Source organism: Notolabrus celidotus, chromosome 9 (assembly GCF_009762535.1).
Source record: "Notolabrus celidotus isolate fNotCel1 chromosome 9, fNotCel1.pri, whole genome shotgun sequence".
NCBI classification, from domain to species: domain Eukaryota; kingdom Metazoa; phylum Chordata; class Actinopteri; order Labriformes; family Labridae; genus Notolabrus; species Notolabrus celidotus.
Genome location: NC_048280.1, coordinates 10275217 through 10293919, shown reverse-complemented (window position 1 = coordinate 10293919; position 18703 = coordinate 10275217). Strand labels below are relative to the sequence as shown.

The 18703-nt window shown below is 39.4% G+C and overlaps 1 protein-coding gene across 2 annotated transcripts in view; it reads left to right on the top strand.

Moving 5' to 3' along the window:
- The window catches only part of tmem8b (transmembrane protein 8B), a 55776-nt gene extending 37499 nt beyond the window's left edge, over positions 1–18277 (top strand). For both annotated transcript variants that reach the window (XM_034691098.1, XM_034691099.1), the window contains exons 9-13: positions 165–307; positions 1491–1669; positions 2835–2981; positions 11064–11180; positions 17159–18277. In XM_034691098.1, the coding sequence (XP_034546989.1) occupies positions 165–307; positions 1491–1669; positions 2835–2981; positions 11064–11180; positions 17159–17494 (922 nt within the window). In that variant the 3' untranslated portion in view covers positions 17495–18277. The remainder of the gene's footprint in view (positions 1–164; positions 308–1490; positions 1670–2834; positions 2982–11063; positions 11181–17158) is intronic.
- The last annotated feature ends 426 nt before the right edge of the window (positions 18278–18703 follow it).

Below are 18703 nucleotides of genomic sequence, written 5' to 3'. Positions count from 1 at the left end.
TGAACTGCAGCCTTTAATCTTTAAAACCAATGCTTCTATTGTAGCTTAGACAGCTTCATACAGATAAAACAGGCTTGTAAATAAACACTTTTCAACCTTTGTGTTTCTGCAGTGATTTTCCTCATACCCCCTCCAATTTAACGTGTCTGTGTGTGAGTTTGCAGGTTTGAAGCCTGTACCAATATCACTGCAGAGGTGTATATGCGAGCATACCTGACTCCTTGCATTAATGACTGTGGGACATATGGACAGTGCAAGCTTCTGCGCACCAACAACTACCTTTACGCTGCATGCGAATGCAAAGCAGGTAACTATAAATGTCATATCTGTCACATTTTCTTCTTCGTTGGTTGATTTGTTTTCACACACAAAGCTAAGACGTGCTGGTCTAAGAATAAAATTGTTCTCGTGAAGGTGTGCCAGAATCCCACACAAATTAAATGTGGACTTAATCCAGATAAGGTGATCTACTCATGTCCTCTGCATTCACTTAAAAGAAAACTACCTACGGAAGCCAGTCATTCACAAACAAGGCAAGCTGTTTGTTGAAGCTGTAGACATAATTGGATAAATATGGTTTATACACAACAAAGCCTTAATTATTAATCAGCGATTAATAATTACCAAAAGTGTGACAATGAATTAATAATTGGAAGTGACTTTCAGCAGTCAAAGGCATCTTTGCGTGCAAGATAAGATAACATTTTCTGGGAGGAAATTGGGTCATTACTGCTGCTAAGAAATTCTAATTTGTCCAAAAATACATCACCCAGAGTGACATGAAAAATGCACGAGAGCAAGGTGGAATGGCACAGGTTCTCCCCCAGAACTGGATTGACACTGTAGCATTTAAAGTGTATGTATAGTGGCTAAATGAATCTTGCAGTCTCCTTGTATTAATCCCCTAATAGAAGCTTTTTGGATAAGACAATAAAACAGGCTCTTAATTACCAACAGCTTTTCAATAAAAGATGAGCTTATGAAACTAAACAAAGCTTGTCCTCTGAGGCTTTTTTAAAATCCTGCCTTTGATCTTCTTTTATCGGAGCCGCTTTCTCTTCAGTGAAATTCATTGTCATACTTCATATGTGTGACTGCTTCCTGGCAGGCGCTTTGCATTCAACGTTTGCCCTTGGCCCGTCTCACACTGCAAACCCTGCATATAACAGCGCTCAAGAATACTTAATGCACACTGTCTCATCCAGTGAAGCACTTGATAAGGATCCAATTCAAATGGAGAAACAGGTAGGGTTAACAGAGGATAGAGCTCACACCAGGAGGCTTTATTGAGCAGGATAAACAACTTCACATTGGTTATTTTTCCTGTGAAATATGTGTTTGTAAGAGAGGGCTTACAAAGCATTTATCTTGTCAAAAGATAGATATTTGGTCAGTTTTAAGAGGTATTGTTAATACAAAGGGGCTGAGCTTTGGAAACAGAGTACAGTACTGACTTTGTGTGTGTGTGTGTGTGTGTGTGTTTGTGTTAGGCTGGGACGGCTGGGGATGCACGGACAACTCAGAGGCCTACTCCTACAGCTTCCAGCTCCTCTCCACCCTGCTGCTCTGTCTCAGTAACCTCATGTTCGTTCCTCCCGTCGCCATCGCCATCCGTAGTCACTACCTGCTGGAAGCGTCCGTCTACATCTTCACCATGTTCTTCTCCACCGTGAGTGACAGTCATGCAAACAGAGTGGTGCATGTTTTATCCTCCATGAAAGGGAAAAACAGAGTTGACCTATAAAGTATTTTTGGGTCTGATACTAGGACAAACAATCAGAAAGCTGCAGCACTCCTTCATCTGAAGCTCAACTTATCCGATATTTCATTCACTGACAGGAAACAATATGTGTATCATCATAATCACAGCTGACGAATGTATTATAATGCAAAATTACCAAGTTAAACAAAAACCCTGTCGAGTTTTTAGAAATAGTTGGTGGACGCTCATCAATGTGAGCAAACAGGGTGTTGACAGGATACGCGTTCCTGCCAGTGGTTCCTTGCTCTTTGTTTGATGCAAAGCTGGCAGTGGTAGTGCATAAAGACACATAGCAACATGCTAACAAAGTTAAGGAACATACAGCAAGCAGGCAAGCGTGGATGCAACCATTACACAATTGAGTATTAATAGATAATTGGTTTTGTAAATGTGGGATGTGGAGGAGGAGAGAGGAAATGCACTCTGCTGTAACATGTCTGTAAGGCTGCAGTCAGTCTGACTTCAGAAGGAAAGCAGCCCTCTTATTCATGTGAAAGTGGGGCAGGCTGTCGGTAAAGCAGTGTTGCCAGTGTAGGGAAACTCAGCAGAGCTGCACAGGGTCATCCAGCAGAAAAAAGGAGATCTGGCTCACCTTTAGCTGCAAGGGAACGTGTGCTGCCAAGATGCTGTGTTTATCAGCAGAGTACATGCTAATACACATGCTTTGTAGACTGCTGGTTGTACAGTACATCTGTGTTCTTGGTTGAGGAATGTTTCTACTGTTAAACTAATGATGTTCATAATGGAAGATAATAAGACAGAAACGTTGGGAGGAGAGAGAGGGGAGTAGCTTGTAGCAAAAGACTGAGGTCACACAGCGGTCGCAGCGAGGACCACGACCTCTGTGTAACCACTGAGCCAAATCAGCTCCTCTGCTTAATTAAACCAGAAATACACATCACTTATCCACTAATGTTTGGACTAGGCTGAAATACAAACAACATAATAAGAAACATAAAGAAAACTCTTCATGCAACCATCTTGAATCTATTTTATGGCAGCTTTAATAAATATTTTTTCAGATACATCTGATTGTTGATCTTTGTTGATTGTTTTTCCTCCCCTCTTTCAGTTCTACCATGCATGTGACCAGCCTGGTATTGTGGTTTTCTGCATCATGGAGTACGATGTCCTGCAGTTCTGTGACTTCCTTGGCTCACTCATGTCAGTGTGGGTCACTGTCATTGCTATGGCCAGACTGAAATCCATCATCAAACAGGTAGGCTGAATCCTCCTCCTAAAAGGAGTGTCAGTATCATATCTCAAACGGGAATATATTATAATATTCAAAGGAAATGTAGTTTGTTTAAATAAATGTTGGTGACTGTTTTCACTTCAATAAAACTTTGTAGTTTGTATTCTTTTGAAATTATAAGTCGAGAACACTAAATTACAGCAGCATTCAAGAGGATTAACTCATGACAGAGTGGAGGAGCCTGGGGCTACTCTTGCAAAGCTGTGATCTTGTCAGCATGTGTAAAAATAAACTTCTCTTTATACATGAAACAACCTGTATGCACCATCTGACACGGCTAAATAATTAGTGTGCTTGAAATCTGTCTGTCACAGTGCTGTCTGTGCTCCATATCCATTCTATACACAGAAAAGCAAATACCACTTGTGTCCTCCTGTATGGATTACACTGAAGGAAAGAGCTGCACAAGGACGTACATATTCATCTCATAAGGATATAAAAGAGTGCAAGAAAAACATGGCCTTGATTGCACTTGTAAAATTATATATTGGCGCCATGCATCCACAGTCAGCATGCATGCGTATTTAACCTATCACATGGAGCACGGGATTTATGGGCCGTGCAGTCATGCTGCCCCGACTAGCTGTCAGCTCCCCTCAGATTAATTGGTGACTCTGAAGTGGGGAAAGTGACAATAGCTAGCACGGTGGCTGAAGGAGGAGAAAAGAGCGAGACAATATGGTCGACACAGAGCTTGTGTGAGAAAAGACGGCACTTGTGCTTTTTGAATTATTTTGGAGAAAAGAGAGATGATGTGTTTATGGTTACAGAGTCTATGTTAAACATGCTGGACAGGGGCGCTGGTTGGTTTACTTTAAGCATGCACCCGAAATTCAGAGGTTTGTCCTTGTTGCAATTAACTCCCGGTCATGACCCTTTGCTGCATGTCTTCCCCCACTCTCTTCTCCCCACATTTCCTGTCTCTCTTCAGCTGTCTTATCAAATAAATGCAAAAGTGCCCTGAAAACACAACTTAAAAAATAATAAATATGCTTGGCAGCACACAGGCACGGAATTTTAAGTTATTGCTAATATGCACACTGTGCGAGTCACATTATGTTCACATTATTGAACAATGTTTTGCACATCACTGATTTTTTTTCATATCTTACAGGCCTAATGTCACAAACTGTGAAGCAGCAGCATCAATTTATGTTACAAAATCATAAGCAAATATTTTGAACAGCCTGTTGGGGCTAGGGTTACACTTGTTTTGAAAGTATCTCCGCTTCCTCTTTTTATTAGCTGTTATTGATTCAGTGTGAATCTGCAACCAACTGAATGTATAGAAAGATGGATAACCAATCTCCAGTGAAGCCAAAATACCCTCAAAAATAGTCACTGACATTTTGTGCTGGTGATGTCATTTGGAGTCAGAGTCTGTGCCCTTGGAATCAACAATTGAAAGTTCAACAACTCTTGTTTTAGTGTTAGTAACATTTTTAGTAACAAGTTTATCCTCTACACTACAGACCTAGTAAAGTGGGGCCGCATTGGTCAACGGACCTATCAATAATGGTGTTATACCCTATTTTATCAAATAACTAATTCATATTAACCCTCCTGTTATGTTGCGGGTCAAATTGACCCTTTTTAAAATTCAAAAATCCCCAAAAAGTTGTTTAAAGTATTTTTTCGGTATGAAACTTCTTCTACTTGGCTTAATAGTGTCAAATACTAGTTGTTTCTTTGCAACCGTGTGACATATTTCACCCCACTCATACACACACGCACACACACGCCCTTTTAACATGAATTTTCATTAAAAATATGTGAGATATCCTCATTAAACCATGATCTGTTAGAATTAAAGAACACAATTGCACTAAATATTGATTCAAGTGGTTAGTAATGGAGTTAATATTGAGATTTTAAAAATGTTTATTTGAGATTTTTTGGGGTTCTGACACTTTTGGATAATTTAAATATGCCCCGGGTCAAATTGACCCAAGAACATTATTGCTGTGCCTGAGTAAAAAACATAATAGGAGGGTTAACAGCAAGTTCAATTGCAGATTGAAGCGGCTCTCTATGTTTTGGGAAATACGTTTTTGGAAATGTTTGGAAGTCCGGCTTTTCAAACTCAAATTATTTGGAATATAAGTAAAATGAAATATTTCACATTTGTAAAAACGTAACAGAACAAGTGGAGCCAATGTTTCTTTTTCAGCTCAAAAGTATTAGAGACAGTAAGTTGAGTCAACGAAATATATGTTAGATCAACTTATTTATTGATAAACTTGACACTGAATGTTAACGTTATTTAACTCAGTCAAAGGAAAAAGATGACTTGACTGAGTGAGGTTTAGTCAACAAATAGCAGTATTTTATTTTTAGGGCTGTCAAAGCTGTGGGAAAGTCATCGTCCTACTCCACTCAAAGCAGCCATGGTGTCTCAACCAAACTCTGTAGCAAATCCCAAAAATAAAAAATTGTAATCCAATGTTGAAATCTGTGTTGGAATTGACTAAGCTAACTAAAGGAGGTGATGTAGGGTAACATTAAAAAAGGTTGGGTCAGAAATATGGCTATTAGGCGAATATGAGAAAATAAGCCATCACAATGTGTTTAAATGTCACACCAAGGAAATTCAAATTCATATTTTAGCAAGAAACTTGAATGATACTGTTTTTTTTACCAGCAATAAGGTATAGATATCACACATGGAATTAAAATCTGTTCAACTTCCTAACATGAACTCTGATGAGCTTAAAATACATCATTAAAACGACTGATGCCAAGAATTTTCAAAGCAAATATTCAAATTTAAATAAAGAACAAGCCTATTTGTCATCTCCCATGTTGACAAAAATTGAATAAACATCCTTTTAAGGCACATTAAGAAGAGATAACATGTGCTATTAATCGTAAGTAAGCCACAGACAATCATGCCGTTAATCACAATTTTAAAAAGGGATTGTTTGACATCCTGGGATATGGTTTAGACCCATTTCTCTTCTGTTAACATGGAGGGAGCAGGCTTTAAGACCTGCACTGCAGCAAGTTCGGGAGAGCTCCAAATGCCTTGGCTGTGCTCTTGGTCATGTTGTCCATCACAGTCTAGGCTGCAACCTCATACATCACTTGCACTTCTTTTAAGTAGTTTCCCCTGCCTCCATTGCTACACAGCTATCAGTAAATTGTCACAGAGAAAGAGCGCTACCTTTATCTCCGTCCAGCTAAGGTTTGGCTAAGTTGTGTCTGTGAGCAACTCCAGGCCTGTTTAAAGTGGCTCTTTAAGCTGTTACTTTTGAGCTGCGACTCAGACGGCTGGAAGCTGCCATATTCATGACGCGTGTCCACTGCCATGTGTTGCAGTCCGGCTGAACCTAAGCTGGGAGCTCCAACATGCTGGTGGTGGACAACTTGAGATAAGCCCTGAAGCAGAGAAGGATTTAGGGAATGAGAAGCAGAGCTGTGGAGCTGTGGGGAAGAGCTAAAAATGAGTACCGCGTAAGCCTCAATTTTTGTTATAAATTAAAAAATCAATGTGTTAGTGTAAGCGGTACAAAGCGCTGGATTCTCTGGTTGTTGACATATTGCAGTAAACATTAACAGGTGCACCTTCTCCCTGGGTCACTCCCTGGCTGAGCACCAAGATGGAGCAGTCTCAGTGTGTGATTGAGTTTGTGTAAGTGTGTACGTGTGTGTTCATGTCCATAAATGAGACAGAGCTAGGGGGAGAGTGGGAGAGAGGGTGGAGCAGTGGGAGGGAGGGAGAGTCTATGAACATCTGCTGTCCTCTAGAGTTTTTCATTTTTGCTGAGCGCTGCAGTACGCAGTCACTAATCAAATCGCACATGGCAGGACTGGCAAGTGGAGATGTGTGTTTGTGTACTATACAGAGACAGTGTGAGTGTGAATTTGTTTGTCTTTGTGTGTGTGTTTGCTTGTCTGTGTGTGTTTGTTTGTGTGTGTCCATGACCACAGCAGCAGTAAGGTTGAAGGACCTGGCAGCACCTGTTTGTGGGTGGGTGAGTTTGTAGGGGTCTAGAAGTCTTTAAAAACACATCCTGCTGGGATGTTAGTTAGTTAGTTTACCGAATAAAAGAGTTTCAGGAGATTTGTTCCCTTGAACTTGCTGAAGGTTTTTGCATAACAATCACATAAATCAGTTTAAATGATAACTATGTGTATTTTAATTTAGATCTCAACTTCATGGTTATAACTCTTTTTAATGAGCAGTTATGGACACTAAATTACCTGCTGGCGGACATGAAACATGAGCCTTTTGATAATTAGAACATTTTCGCCGGAAGATCTTAGAAACAGTTTTTGAAGGTTAAACCAAAAGTGAGCAAACCTGACCTGATTCCTGCACAGAAAACTGTGTGCACAATTACAGCAACTACAGCAGGTCAAAGTTGAACCAGGAGTTTTTGGATGTTAATTCTATCATTAGCCAATAAAAAACGTTGGCTTTGCTTTGGGAGAAAATCTGTCTTAATGTGACGCTGCTAGTTTCTTGCCTCCTCAAAATTTTGCCTGGTCATGCTCCCACTTTACCAAATTTTAGATATATTGATTAGTTCAGTGCTACAATGACTGAAGGTAATTATTACCTCAACTACATGTATCGCAACTGTCAGTTGATATAAAGAAAGGACAGAATGTTTGGGTTTCAGGTCCATAAAATGTGATGTTCAGTATTTGTATTTCTTACAATAAAGCTACTGGAGGCAACTTTACTTCATTTAATTTGGTTAATAAGATTAATTCTGATAATCACATCACTAACTTTATTAAATTAAAATGAAGTCTGATCTATGTCTGTGAGTTACTGCTCCTTTTCGTTTGTAAAAAAAACAAACAAATCTAGCCTGCATCAACGACCAATCAGGGTTTGCTCTCACCGAACTAGCCAATCACAGTGACTCTGTGCAAACTAGCATCATTCAGCTTCTATGTCACTTGTGTCAGCAGTGTGCAAGCAGAGGTTGTTGAAAAAGGCCATCCACAGCAGGAAACATAGCTCTGGTGATAACTATGGTAGTCTTTGAACATATTTTGTCAGCAATAAAGTGCACTCATTAGAATAAACAGAATCTCTCTCTCACTCTAAGTCTCACTTGATCTCTCCTATGGTTGGGCTAAGATACAGCACATGCCTGTGTGACACACAAGAGTTGCTACTTCTGATCTCTTTTGGATGTATGTTGATCTGCTGTCTGTGGTTCTGCTGTTCTTCAAATCACGCTAAATGTGATCCCAAACATCTTGTTTTTATTAATGCAGTAATTTCATACTCACATTAGTAACTAAGTGTTGTTGCTTACTTTTAAGTCCAACATAACTAGCTGACAGTTTGCAGTGATGACGGTTGTCAAGCTTGATATTCTGGTTCAAGCCAAGCAAAATGCACACAGATTTTTCGAGCATCATTTGTTGGGAGGGGCTAAGAGAGGTGAGAAGAGGTAGCAGAGGGAGAAGCATGTTTTTTTTTCCATCATTAATGTTACTTATAAGAGGTTGAATTAATTCTCTAACTTTGAAATTGACTCCAGGGTTCCTACATATTTTTAATTCATCACAATAGTTCAAATAAATTGTCACTGCAGCAACACTGTTGTACTAATTAGGCATCTTGTTACAGAGTCGTGCTAATTAGTCGGACGTGGGTTCAACAAATGATCACAGGCTCAAAGTATCAACAGTGCATGTAGGAAATTTGAACAGCGGCTTTATTTGAAGCCAAACGACAATTATATTTTGGGAAAAACTTCAGTACAACCCATCATAAAAATATCAAAACTGAGACACAAAAACTTATAAAATATTTTTTAATGAGGTGAAGATGGTAGAGAACATGGTAAGTAAAAGGATGTTTCAAAGTAAAAGATTAGTTTCAAACCCTAAAAGCTAGTTGTGCACAAAGTTTTCTAGATTACTCTTCCTAAAGTCAAGAATAAACTTTCATGCTTGATGCTGATTTAAAGTATTCAGTTAATTTGAGCACAGCACAACCTTTGTAAGGCATCTTATTATGGCCCTTGCATTAGGAACGTGGTACTCCACCCTCCCTACACAAACACACTTTGAATCTATATGACTGTGTATTGTTAGGCTTGGAAATGTATGTTAGATAAAAATAGACTTCCTCCGAGTTCTTCCAACCAGCTCGTCGGTTACAAAGACAGATAATGATTCATTACAGCAGAGCTTCTGCCTGTGAGTGTCCATGCATTTCACATAATACATGTTATAATACATGTATACATGCATGTTTGGTGCTGCTGTGTGATCCAGCCGTGCAATATGACTGATGACTGGTGCTGCACAGAGTCCTCAGGCTGCACCACACTGCTCCTCCCCTCCTTGCTCTGTGCCAATTAGTCGTGTTCTCCTGCAGACAGGTCATCCCTTCCCACTTGAAAAATCCCAGATTCCTCCTCACGCTCCCTACCAAACTCAAGAATGCAGACCTCAGGCATCCCAGACAGGCAAAAGTTCTTCCAGAGCATGTGGAGCACAGCTTATTGATTTTTTCCCTCTCACTGTATCTATTTTATATCCTGTGGCTTTATGTCAAATTGTGAGCTTGACAAAAAAAAGCTTAACCAGTTTTTTTATTTATAGCCTGGGCCTCTGGTCTCAGTGTTTTTTTTATCATTATTATAGTGAAGCTTACACACTTCAGCTCTCTCTAAGCAATTTGAAACACCAAATGTAACTGGACAGTGGACAGAGATATGTATGTTCTATTGACAGTATTTTAATAGGTTATCCCCTTCATTTTACGGATATCATGTATCGATTCTATTACTACACTAATTTATATAATTGTTGTGCCTTGTTCTCCAATTTATTTTAGTATGTGTTCACAAACCACTTTAATTGGCTTTCATTGAGTTCTGTTACTCATACAAACACACACACCTATAACTTTTCTCTCTTTATACACTCAGCAGTGTGACCTTCCCCGCCTCCTACTGTTTCGCTTTTCTGTAGGTGTCTGACCTTTTGACAACATTCATCAGCAGCCAATTTTATAAAGAAGCACGAGAACAACTCGCATTTGGAAAATTTCACCCTAAATTCTTTTATCACAACAGCCGATCCACATGTGGATGACACTTCCTTAGACGTAGTGTTTGCAGTGATTCGAAACAAAGATTGTGCGGACAGCAGCAGCAATCACCTACACAAAAAGGGTTTGAATAAATGGTTTATATTCAACATAAGTCGTCAAACTGCAAACTGCATTAACAGTTGGGACCTATTGGAACCCTCTTGCTCTATGATCACCTGCCGAGCATGTGACAGGCACTGCAGGATATCAGACACGGGGCAGAGAGCGACAAGAGATCTTCTAAATAATTGATCCTGGTTAAAAATGTAGTATAGTTAAAAAATATACAAATGTACAAAAGTTAGTGAATATACCAGGGTGGCCTGTTTAGGTATTGCCTGTGTGTGGGAAACACTAGTTTGGTAAACAGAGAAAAAATATATTTTCCAGCCTTGACCTTTTAAAACACACAGTTTTCCGAACTAGCTTTCTGGCCAGTCTACATAACGAACCAATATCGAACTATTCACAGTTTTCAGGCTACAGTTCACAGTGCATTACAACTGAGGATATGTCAACTCTTCCCCTCTGTACCATTCATTTTTTTAAATTACTGATCTGACTTGGTACTCGTCTCCTCAAACACTTCTGTGTTTCTGTGTCAGGAGTATTGTTCTTTGTTTCCTGCCTGGTCTTCTTCTATTTCTTCCATGAATGCAGCAGCTGTGTTAAGAAAAGTAGGACTCCTAAATCCCCTGAAACAGGACACAGGTGCAAAAAGAAAAATGAAAGTAAAATAGTTCCACCTGCAGTAACTGGCACTTGTATTACAAAAAGATTTTTTTATGTATCTGCAAAGCTTTTGTTGGTGTTCTTATTTCTTGTGGGGAGAAAATGACAATTTCAACAGCCTTTTTTCTGAAAGCAGGAATGTATTTTTGTCTTGACCGCACAGATATCTTGTTGTTTACTGTGGAAGTAACTCTGTCGACAGTGTTTATGGGGGGCTGTTATTGATCTTAGTGTTTCCTGTCAAGGTGCTGTATCTGCTGGGGGCGATGTCTCTGTCCATGGCTCTGCAGCTTGACCGTCACGGTCTGTGGAACCTGCTGGGACCCAGCCTGTTTGCTCTGGGCATCATGGCCGTGGCCTGGGTAAGGATAGCACACATATTAACTGCACAACAGACCTCTATTGTCTAGAGCTAAAACCAAAGAAACTAAAGTTCAAGTAAAAACTGAAGCATAATGAGGAAATTTAATAAAGTAATAAATCAATTTCAGCTCCTTAATCCTGTATTCCAGAGATTAAAACTCATTTTTTTTTCACCCAAAGAGCTAATTCTTGCAGTGTTTGAACTCCTGGTCGGGACAGGATGGAGATAATTAAATTTAATACATAATGTGTGTTTAACATTCATAGACAAGCGTGTTCAAACATGCAGATGAAACGTGTCAGCACTGCCCCTGTATTGTTCCTCGCGCCTCTGAGTGTAAAGAGGACTTAATCCATCGTTTAAGCTCAGGGCTGGAACATGGGGCTGGAACATCTGCATGGCTAAAAACTGTGGCTTTCTGACCAATAAAGCTATTTTACATTAGCATGGCAGAGGCTTTAAAAGTTTTGCAGCCTGTGGGTATTAGTCATGGGTTGTAGTTCCATTATAAGTCAGCTTGTACTTTCACTGACTCTTCTCCCAGTCATAATGTGCTCCCTGAACTGAGAAGATAAAAAATAATAGTCTTTCAGGCAAGGTTCTTGGAAGGGAAAAAAAAAACCTTTTACACCAAACCACTGACATGAGTTTGAAAACAAGGTTTGTGGCTTCCTCGGAGAAGGCTCCGCTTTGAATAAAGTGTGGGAGTAGTAGCTCTGAGAATTATCTTTGTGTGAGCTGGAGGATCCTACAGAAAGTGAAGAAGATGAGAACTGTTTAAATCCACCATGTAAAGCATCCAGTATAAGCAACAAAGGGAGGAGACGGTATATGGTACTATGGAAGGGATGTGTTTATTCTAAGCTTAACAGCAGAGCTTTAAGACTCAAACACACGTGAACTGTTCGTTCAGATGTGAGTGTACGTGGAGCTTTACATAAATCTGGTTTCTCTTAGGCTTTGACGCATATGTAAATAAATTACTGATGCTTGTTTACATGTTATATGATAAATAAATATAAAAAACATTTTGTCCTAATATTTTAATGGTTTTCTAATTATAACACACCTAACATGTTACCATAGCAGTCAGCCTAACAGTAACTATAGAGTCCTTTCAAATGGAGGCAAGAGAATAGAACTATAACTGAAACAAAGGTGATTCAGAACAGTGACAGTCATGACATTACACAGAAATATCAACAAATATGTGCTGTTCTTTAAAACCTTAATAAGTTCCCAGTGTCCTTGTTTTTATTAATCATAATTTCCAACATTTAGATTAAAAAAAATGTAAATTTCCCCCATGCTTATGGCTGGAAACAAGGGGTGAGAGATGTGTTTGAAAAAATACATTTTTGGTGAAACTCGGTTTGTTTGTGGAAGAAAGGCCAAGTGTTGACTAGGCATAATGTTGTGCTCATACTAAATGTGAATGAAATCATTTGCGGGAGTGAATTTGCGAAGTAAATTTAAAGGTATGAGTAGATGCAAGTTCTTGTCAGAGATCCAAATTGCGCTGCATGAATTGCGCGAGTGAAGCAGATTATATGCGCAAACACCGGCAAAGCCTCTCTGCTTCACCCATATGCGATTACCAGGTATTTGCAAACAGCATAAAAAGGACAGAACTGAGAGTCTCACACAAAAGAGCATCAGAGGCCGGCAGAGCAGGCAGTGTTGTCACAGTAGAAATACATGCTGATAAAGGTTTAACATACTGATTCATTCTTGTTTATTCACATATTATATCCTATAGAAATAGCTCTGTAAGCTTGTTGGAGACCCACGCGGCTAAGTGCACACTCACTCATCTTGGCAATTCATTTTGCTTTCATTTATTTCCAGGATCAACAACTTTAGCAAATAAAAGATCCTCAGTTTAGTTATTTAGCCAATTATATCAGGAACCACCTCCTGGAAACTGAACACACCACATTCCCATTGGCAGAGAATAACTGTTCCTTTGGCGGCAGCACATTTGAAGCATGAGTTTGGCACTTTAAGTGAAGAAGTGATGTAGCTCTGATGTATTTCTATGTTAAGGATAGTTAATAGTGAGCAGTTTATGGGAAAATTTTGGAACCACAACAGGGTGAGCAGGACTAAATGCAAGGTGAACAGCTCTGCATGAATCGGCGCTGCACCTGATTTATTTATTCTGCGTCGTTTCTACAATTTCTATTCCATTAATCAGTCCTTAAACACACCATATCCCACACTATGGCTGTTTTCGAAACCGCCTACTATACTAGCAGTTCGTACTGATTTTGCCAAAATTCAGTATGCAGTAAGTAGTATGTGAACAAGAGCAAAATCTGCAGTATGCCAAAACTACCTGGATGTCTACTGATTTGGGAAAATTTCACAGTATGCATCGGACCAGTCTGCCTTCCCATAATACACAGCGCTCATTACGCTTTTTCTTTTATCTTCTTTTTTTGACGGGGGAACTCAGTTTTTAGATGCTGTGTAAATTATTAAATTACATATAAACCACTTCTTAACTTTTTAAATCATAAGTGGATGCTAAAGAAGCAGTTTCTCTATCAGCTTGGCGTTGTTTACTTCCGCAAATTCAGTGACGTCTGGCCCAGCGTACTGCAACACAGATAAAATAGAACAGTCATTCTACATACTACTACCTACTACATTAGTGGGTAGTATGTAGCAGGCCATTTCAAAAACAGCCTGTTATGTTCTGTGTTTACTTCATGCGCCATCTTCCATTTTGTAGATGTCTCTGTCATAGCCAACAGTTTTTGTGCCTAACTTTTCTCAGTTTGTTCTGTTTACTTCCCTTGTCTTGCTTATCCCCACTGTAAACAAATCAACGTCAAATTAGCCAGACTTCTTTCTGTGCTTTGATTATGACAGTTAGTCCTCCACAGTATCCGATCACAGCCATAGCCCTGCAACAGTCTGTTCCTCGCAGCAACAGTCGGCAATCAAGAAATAACAGATTGTTGCTATGTAATGTTGCTGTGTACTGACCAATCAGAATCAAGGTCTTAACACAGCTGTTTAAGAAATGTCTTTAAATGCTTTTTTTGCATTGCAGTAGCTTGAGATAGAATCTGAACCTTCAGACAGGCGTATGTGACACTCATATAGAATGCAAGTATTGTGGTGTTGTAGGTGATAAAGCAAACAATAACTTGCCACAGCAGTAAACTCTGCACAGCAACTTTTCCATATAGAGTCACAGTTTTAAACATAACCCCAGTTCATTCTTTGATTACTTCATACTTCATAATTTATCAGCCATTCAGAAGCGTAAGTCTGCATTTCAGCATTCTCTCCTCACTCTCCTTTTGATCGTTTTCTACAAGAGCCCTTTTCATTTCAGCGTGTCATGTTTCTGCAAAGCCTGGCATTCTGGATGTTCCCAGACACAACCGAATTAGATCAGTCAAGCGGGAGGGCACGGAGCGCCTGCTGCTTTGCAGTGGTGTCATGAGCAGTGAGAAGAGGGGCAGAAGTTCAAATCTGTCAGTGCCAAATATTCCTGAGTCTTCAAACTAAATTAGGTCCCTGCATGAAAAGACAATCCTGGTTGGAAATTGTTTGTATTAAGCAAAAAAATGTGCAGCTCCAGAGGGACTGGAAGAGTGGAACACATTTCATGTTTTTCCTCACTTGGCTTCACATAGATTATTAATCTTTAACTGAAAATGTATTCAGCATAATAACTCAATCAGAGCTATTTTCCTTCTAGAATACATGTAATTATTTTTGTCATTCATGAACAGCTTACATTTCCCCTGACAATGTTGGGATGCTTTATGGTAATCTTTTTTGGAGGAAAAATATAATCCGAGCAATCACTGTTTATGAAGCCATGAAAACAGAGACTGAATGAAATAATGAAGCACTCTCTGAACGCTGTTTAGGAAGAAATGAAATTTTCAAGTCTCACTGTGCCACACATTCAGCAACTGTGGGCCACTTACAGAAAAAAACGAGTTCCTTCTCTATTAAACAAATAGAGACATCATATCCAGTAACTGCCAAACACAACATGAGCATAAACAACAAAACAGCCAGAGCAGTGACGGTCCAATCACTGATGGCCAATTTAAAACATCTATCAGCTGATTATGATCAGTGCGATGGACTTTATGCTGCAGCAGTCGGCATGAATACAAATACCAGACAATAAAAGTGGATTTATGAAAAATCACGTCCCTCTGTTCCTGTGATCACAGCAATCCGCCTGCTCTCACACTGAAACCCCATCAGTCTCTATGTGTGAATGGCTGCTGCCTGTATGATCTCCCACTTTAATATCCTGTTTCGACTTGACATGCATTGATCAAATTACGGAAATGAGAACATTAAATTGAAGGCCTTTGAGATTAATTGCAAAAGCAATACGAATTAGAATGCTTTATTCAATGGGTCTCTTTGCTCTTTCCATTTCATAAAAAGAAATTGCCACTAAAATGTTTTTCTTATCAAATTTCTTGAAAATGGCCGTTTGATATGAGACTAATTACAGAATAAATTCAAATTCAAATTGAATGGAAAATTGTGTTTTTTCATTTCTCACTGAAGCCAAGACAGCTTTCGAGGCTCAAAATAATAAAAAAGTAGAGAAGTCATTTCACCCCTTTGCAAATCTCAACAAGAATTTCTGGTTTATCCAACAATGTCAGGAAGTTTTTACTCTACTTTATCTTCAGTCATTTTGTTGTTTCAGTATTGTAGTGCCAAAATAGACTACTATAGAATAATAACCATTTAAAATGCAGGCTTCAATGCTGAAAATTAAAGCCAATGCAGGGAGTGCTAAAAACTACAACAATCCACTAGAGGCTGGCTGCAAAAGCCAAAAAAATACCCATTAGGTCTCATGTTCAAATGTACATTTTTGGAGAAGAATTTAACATGTTCACACAACCTGTTACAAATAAATAGTTAGGTCTCTATATCTCACTTTATATCTGTGCAATAAGTACGGGTGCAAAATTTTACAACTCATCCGTTTTGAATGTATTCAAGCTGTGTTGTGCATAATTGGGCTGCCTGCTTAGCTCAGCTGGAGGAGTAGGCATCCCATGTACAGAGGCTATAGATAGATATATTTCTTTACCATTTACATGGACATTTTCTCCCACTGTCTGTACATATATACATGTACATATATATAAAACATATATACATGGAAAACGTAAAACAGACAGAAACATATCTATAAACCTTCTCGCACTGGTCGCAGGATCGATCTCCAGTCCCAGCATGATTTGGTGTGTGTCATCCCCTTGTTTCTGTTTCCCCACATTCCTACATCTCTCTCAAGATGTTCTTCAAATAAAGGCAGAAAGCCCAAAATATATTATTTTTAAAAAGTCAGGCATAATGAAGGGTGTGGCTTATGGGTGTAACATAGCTGCTTACCAGGCAGTGAGGCTCTAGTCTCAACTCCACCTCTTTGCTGCTGCATAGATTAGCAAGAAGAGGTGGCATTTCCAATATGGCGACTGCCTGTAACCTGCATACTTTTGGCAATGTGGAGCCTTTCATTTTAGCTTTATATAGCACAGAAAAATGTGTTCTATGCAGTTGTAATTTCACATAAAAAATACGATGGGAATACAACAGATATGTCTTAGAATTTTAAGTTATTTACACTGTTCCCTTCTTTCCATGAAGTAAACAGTTGCCCACAACTTTATCATTTTTTGTTTATGTAACCATAATTTTAACTGTAGCTTAAATAACGAATGAAGGATTCATCAAGTGTTCCCGTCTGACATGTTTTTCTTACCTATATTTCTAAGATTTTCACAAATCCTCTAAAGGAAACAGTTCAATCCAATTCTATAAGGTCTATGTTTTAAAACGTAAGAGTCTTGTAAAATTGAATGTTCAGACCCATTTACGGCAAAGTTTGCACATTGAAATTCCTTTAAACAAAAGAGGTCTTAATGTTAAAGTGTAAAACATTGTGTCTTGTGTCTGTTGGCCTGTCAGACGGTGCGTACCATCCGTAGGCGGCGTTGCTACCCGCCCACCTGGAAGCGCTGGGTGTTCTTCCTCTTCCCGGGCACCATGATCGCCACATCGGCCGTGGCCCTCTACGCCTTTGTGGAGACAGAGGAGAACTACTTCTACATCCACAGCATTTGGCATATGCTGATCGCAGGGAGCGTAGGCTTCCTTCTGCCACCTCGCGCCAAACCAGACGCCAAGGTGACCCCGCTGAAGCGTAGGCGGGGCTGTGGCTATCAGCTGTGCGTGAATGAGCATGAAGAGCTGGGCCTGGTGGACCCTGCCATCATCTCCATCAACAGCATCTGCACCAGCTGATAAACTCCTCACCCCCACCTTTTACCTTACAGACACTTCATTGCCTTCTTTTACTTGGGAAATTCACACACGGGAAACTAAGCCACAGAACTTGAAAAAGCAATGTAAATACTTTACTGCAGATGTAACACATTGGATTTTTTCTCTTTATTTGGGTCGTTATTGTAATGTAACTACTATCAGTACAACTGTAATTATTATAATCTATAGTTAAAGTGGTTCTGATGAATTGTGGGTGTACAGTGACACACTGGTGTTTGTGAATATGTATTTAAAGTCAAAGCTGAAACACTGCTGCTATCTGACGGTGACTGTAAAACTGCTTCTGTTGGTTATTTATTGTTGGTCTTGTAAACAGGCCAATTATTTTACGGATGGGACACAGACCAGGGGGAGACGTGGCGGGGCATTTATCAAGGGCACGGCTTTTCTGAAATTCTTTTGAAATATATATCTTTTGCACTGAGACACAAAAATGTTATTCTGTACATTTTTATAACAATATAAACTACAGTGGGCATCACAAATGTAAAACCTAGTTGTCATGTGGAATGTTAGACTGTCTTTTTGCAAATGCAATGTATCGCTTTTACACGAATGTGCTGATTGTTCTTGAAGGGAACAAATCCAAAGTCCAGCTGCCTGTCGAAAGAGAAAAGTGGGAGGCACGATCATTTCTGAGACCTCAAACCAAGACCTCACCTCCCTGTTCTTTTCTGACAGGACCATGTGTGACACCACATTCATAAACAATAAATGTTTTCTTTCTTTGCCTCAGTATTACTTCTGCTTTCCTGCCTTGTAAATGTGGTGGAATGGATGAACTTCCCACAAAGACATCATATTGCAATTCCTGCCCTAATGGAAGCGTGTGGTACTCAGGCAGTGAGATGAAATGCTGTCAACAGCATCCTCCCAGGAATAGAGCGAGGGATAAATAATTCTCCTTAGGAGCAGCAGTATGAGGGCAACTTTAGAACATACTGTCATCTCTCTTCTATGAGGAAAGAGACACTTTTATGACTCTTTGCTTTATGCCTTATAGACGTGATCCATCAACAGGTCTTCGATATTTATCATCCTGTGCATGCATGGTCTTACCATTTTGGTATAAAAAAGAAAGATGATATAAGGTGAAAGGTTATACTTGGTCTTAAATTGTACTTAAAGAACACAACCAACACTAAGAAGAGCATGCAGCTCCGTGAG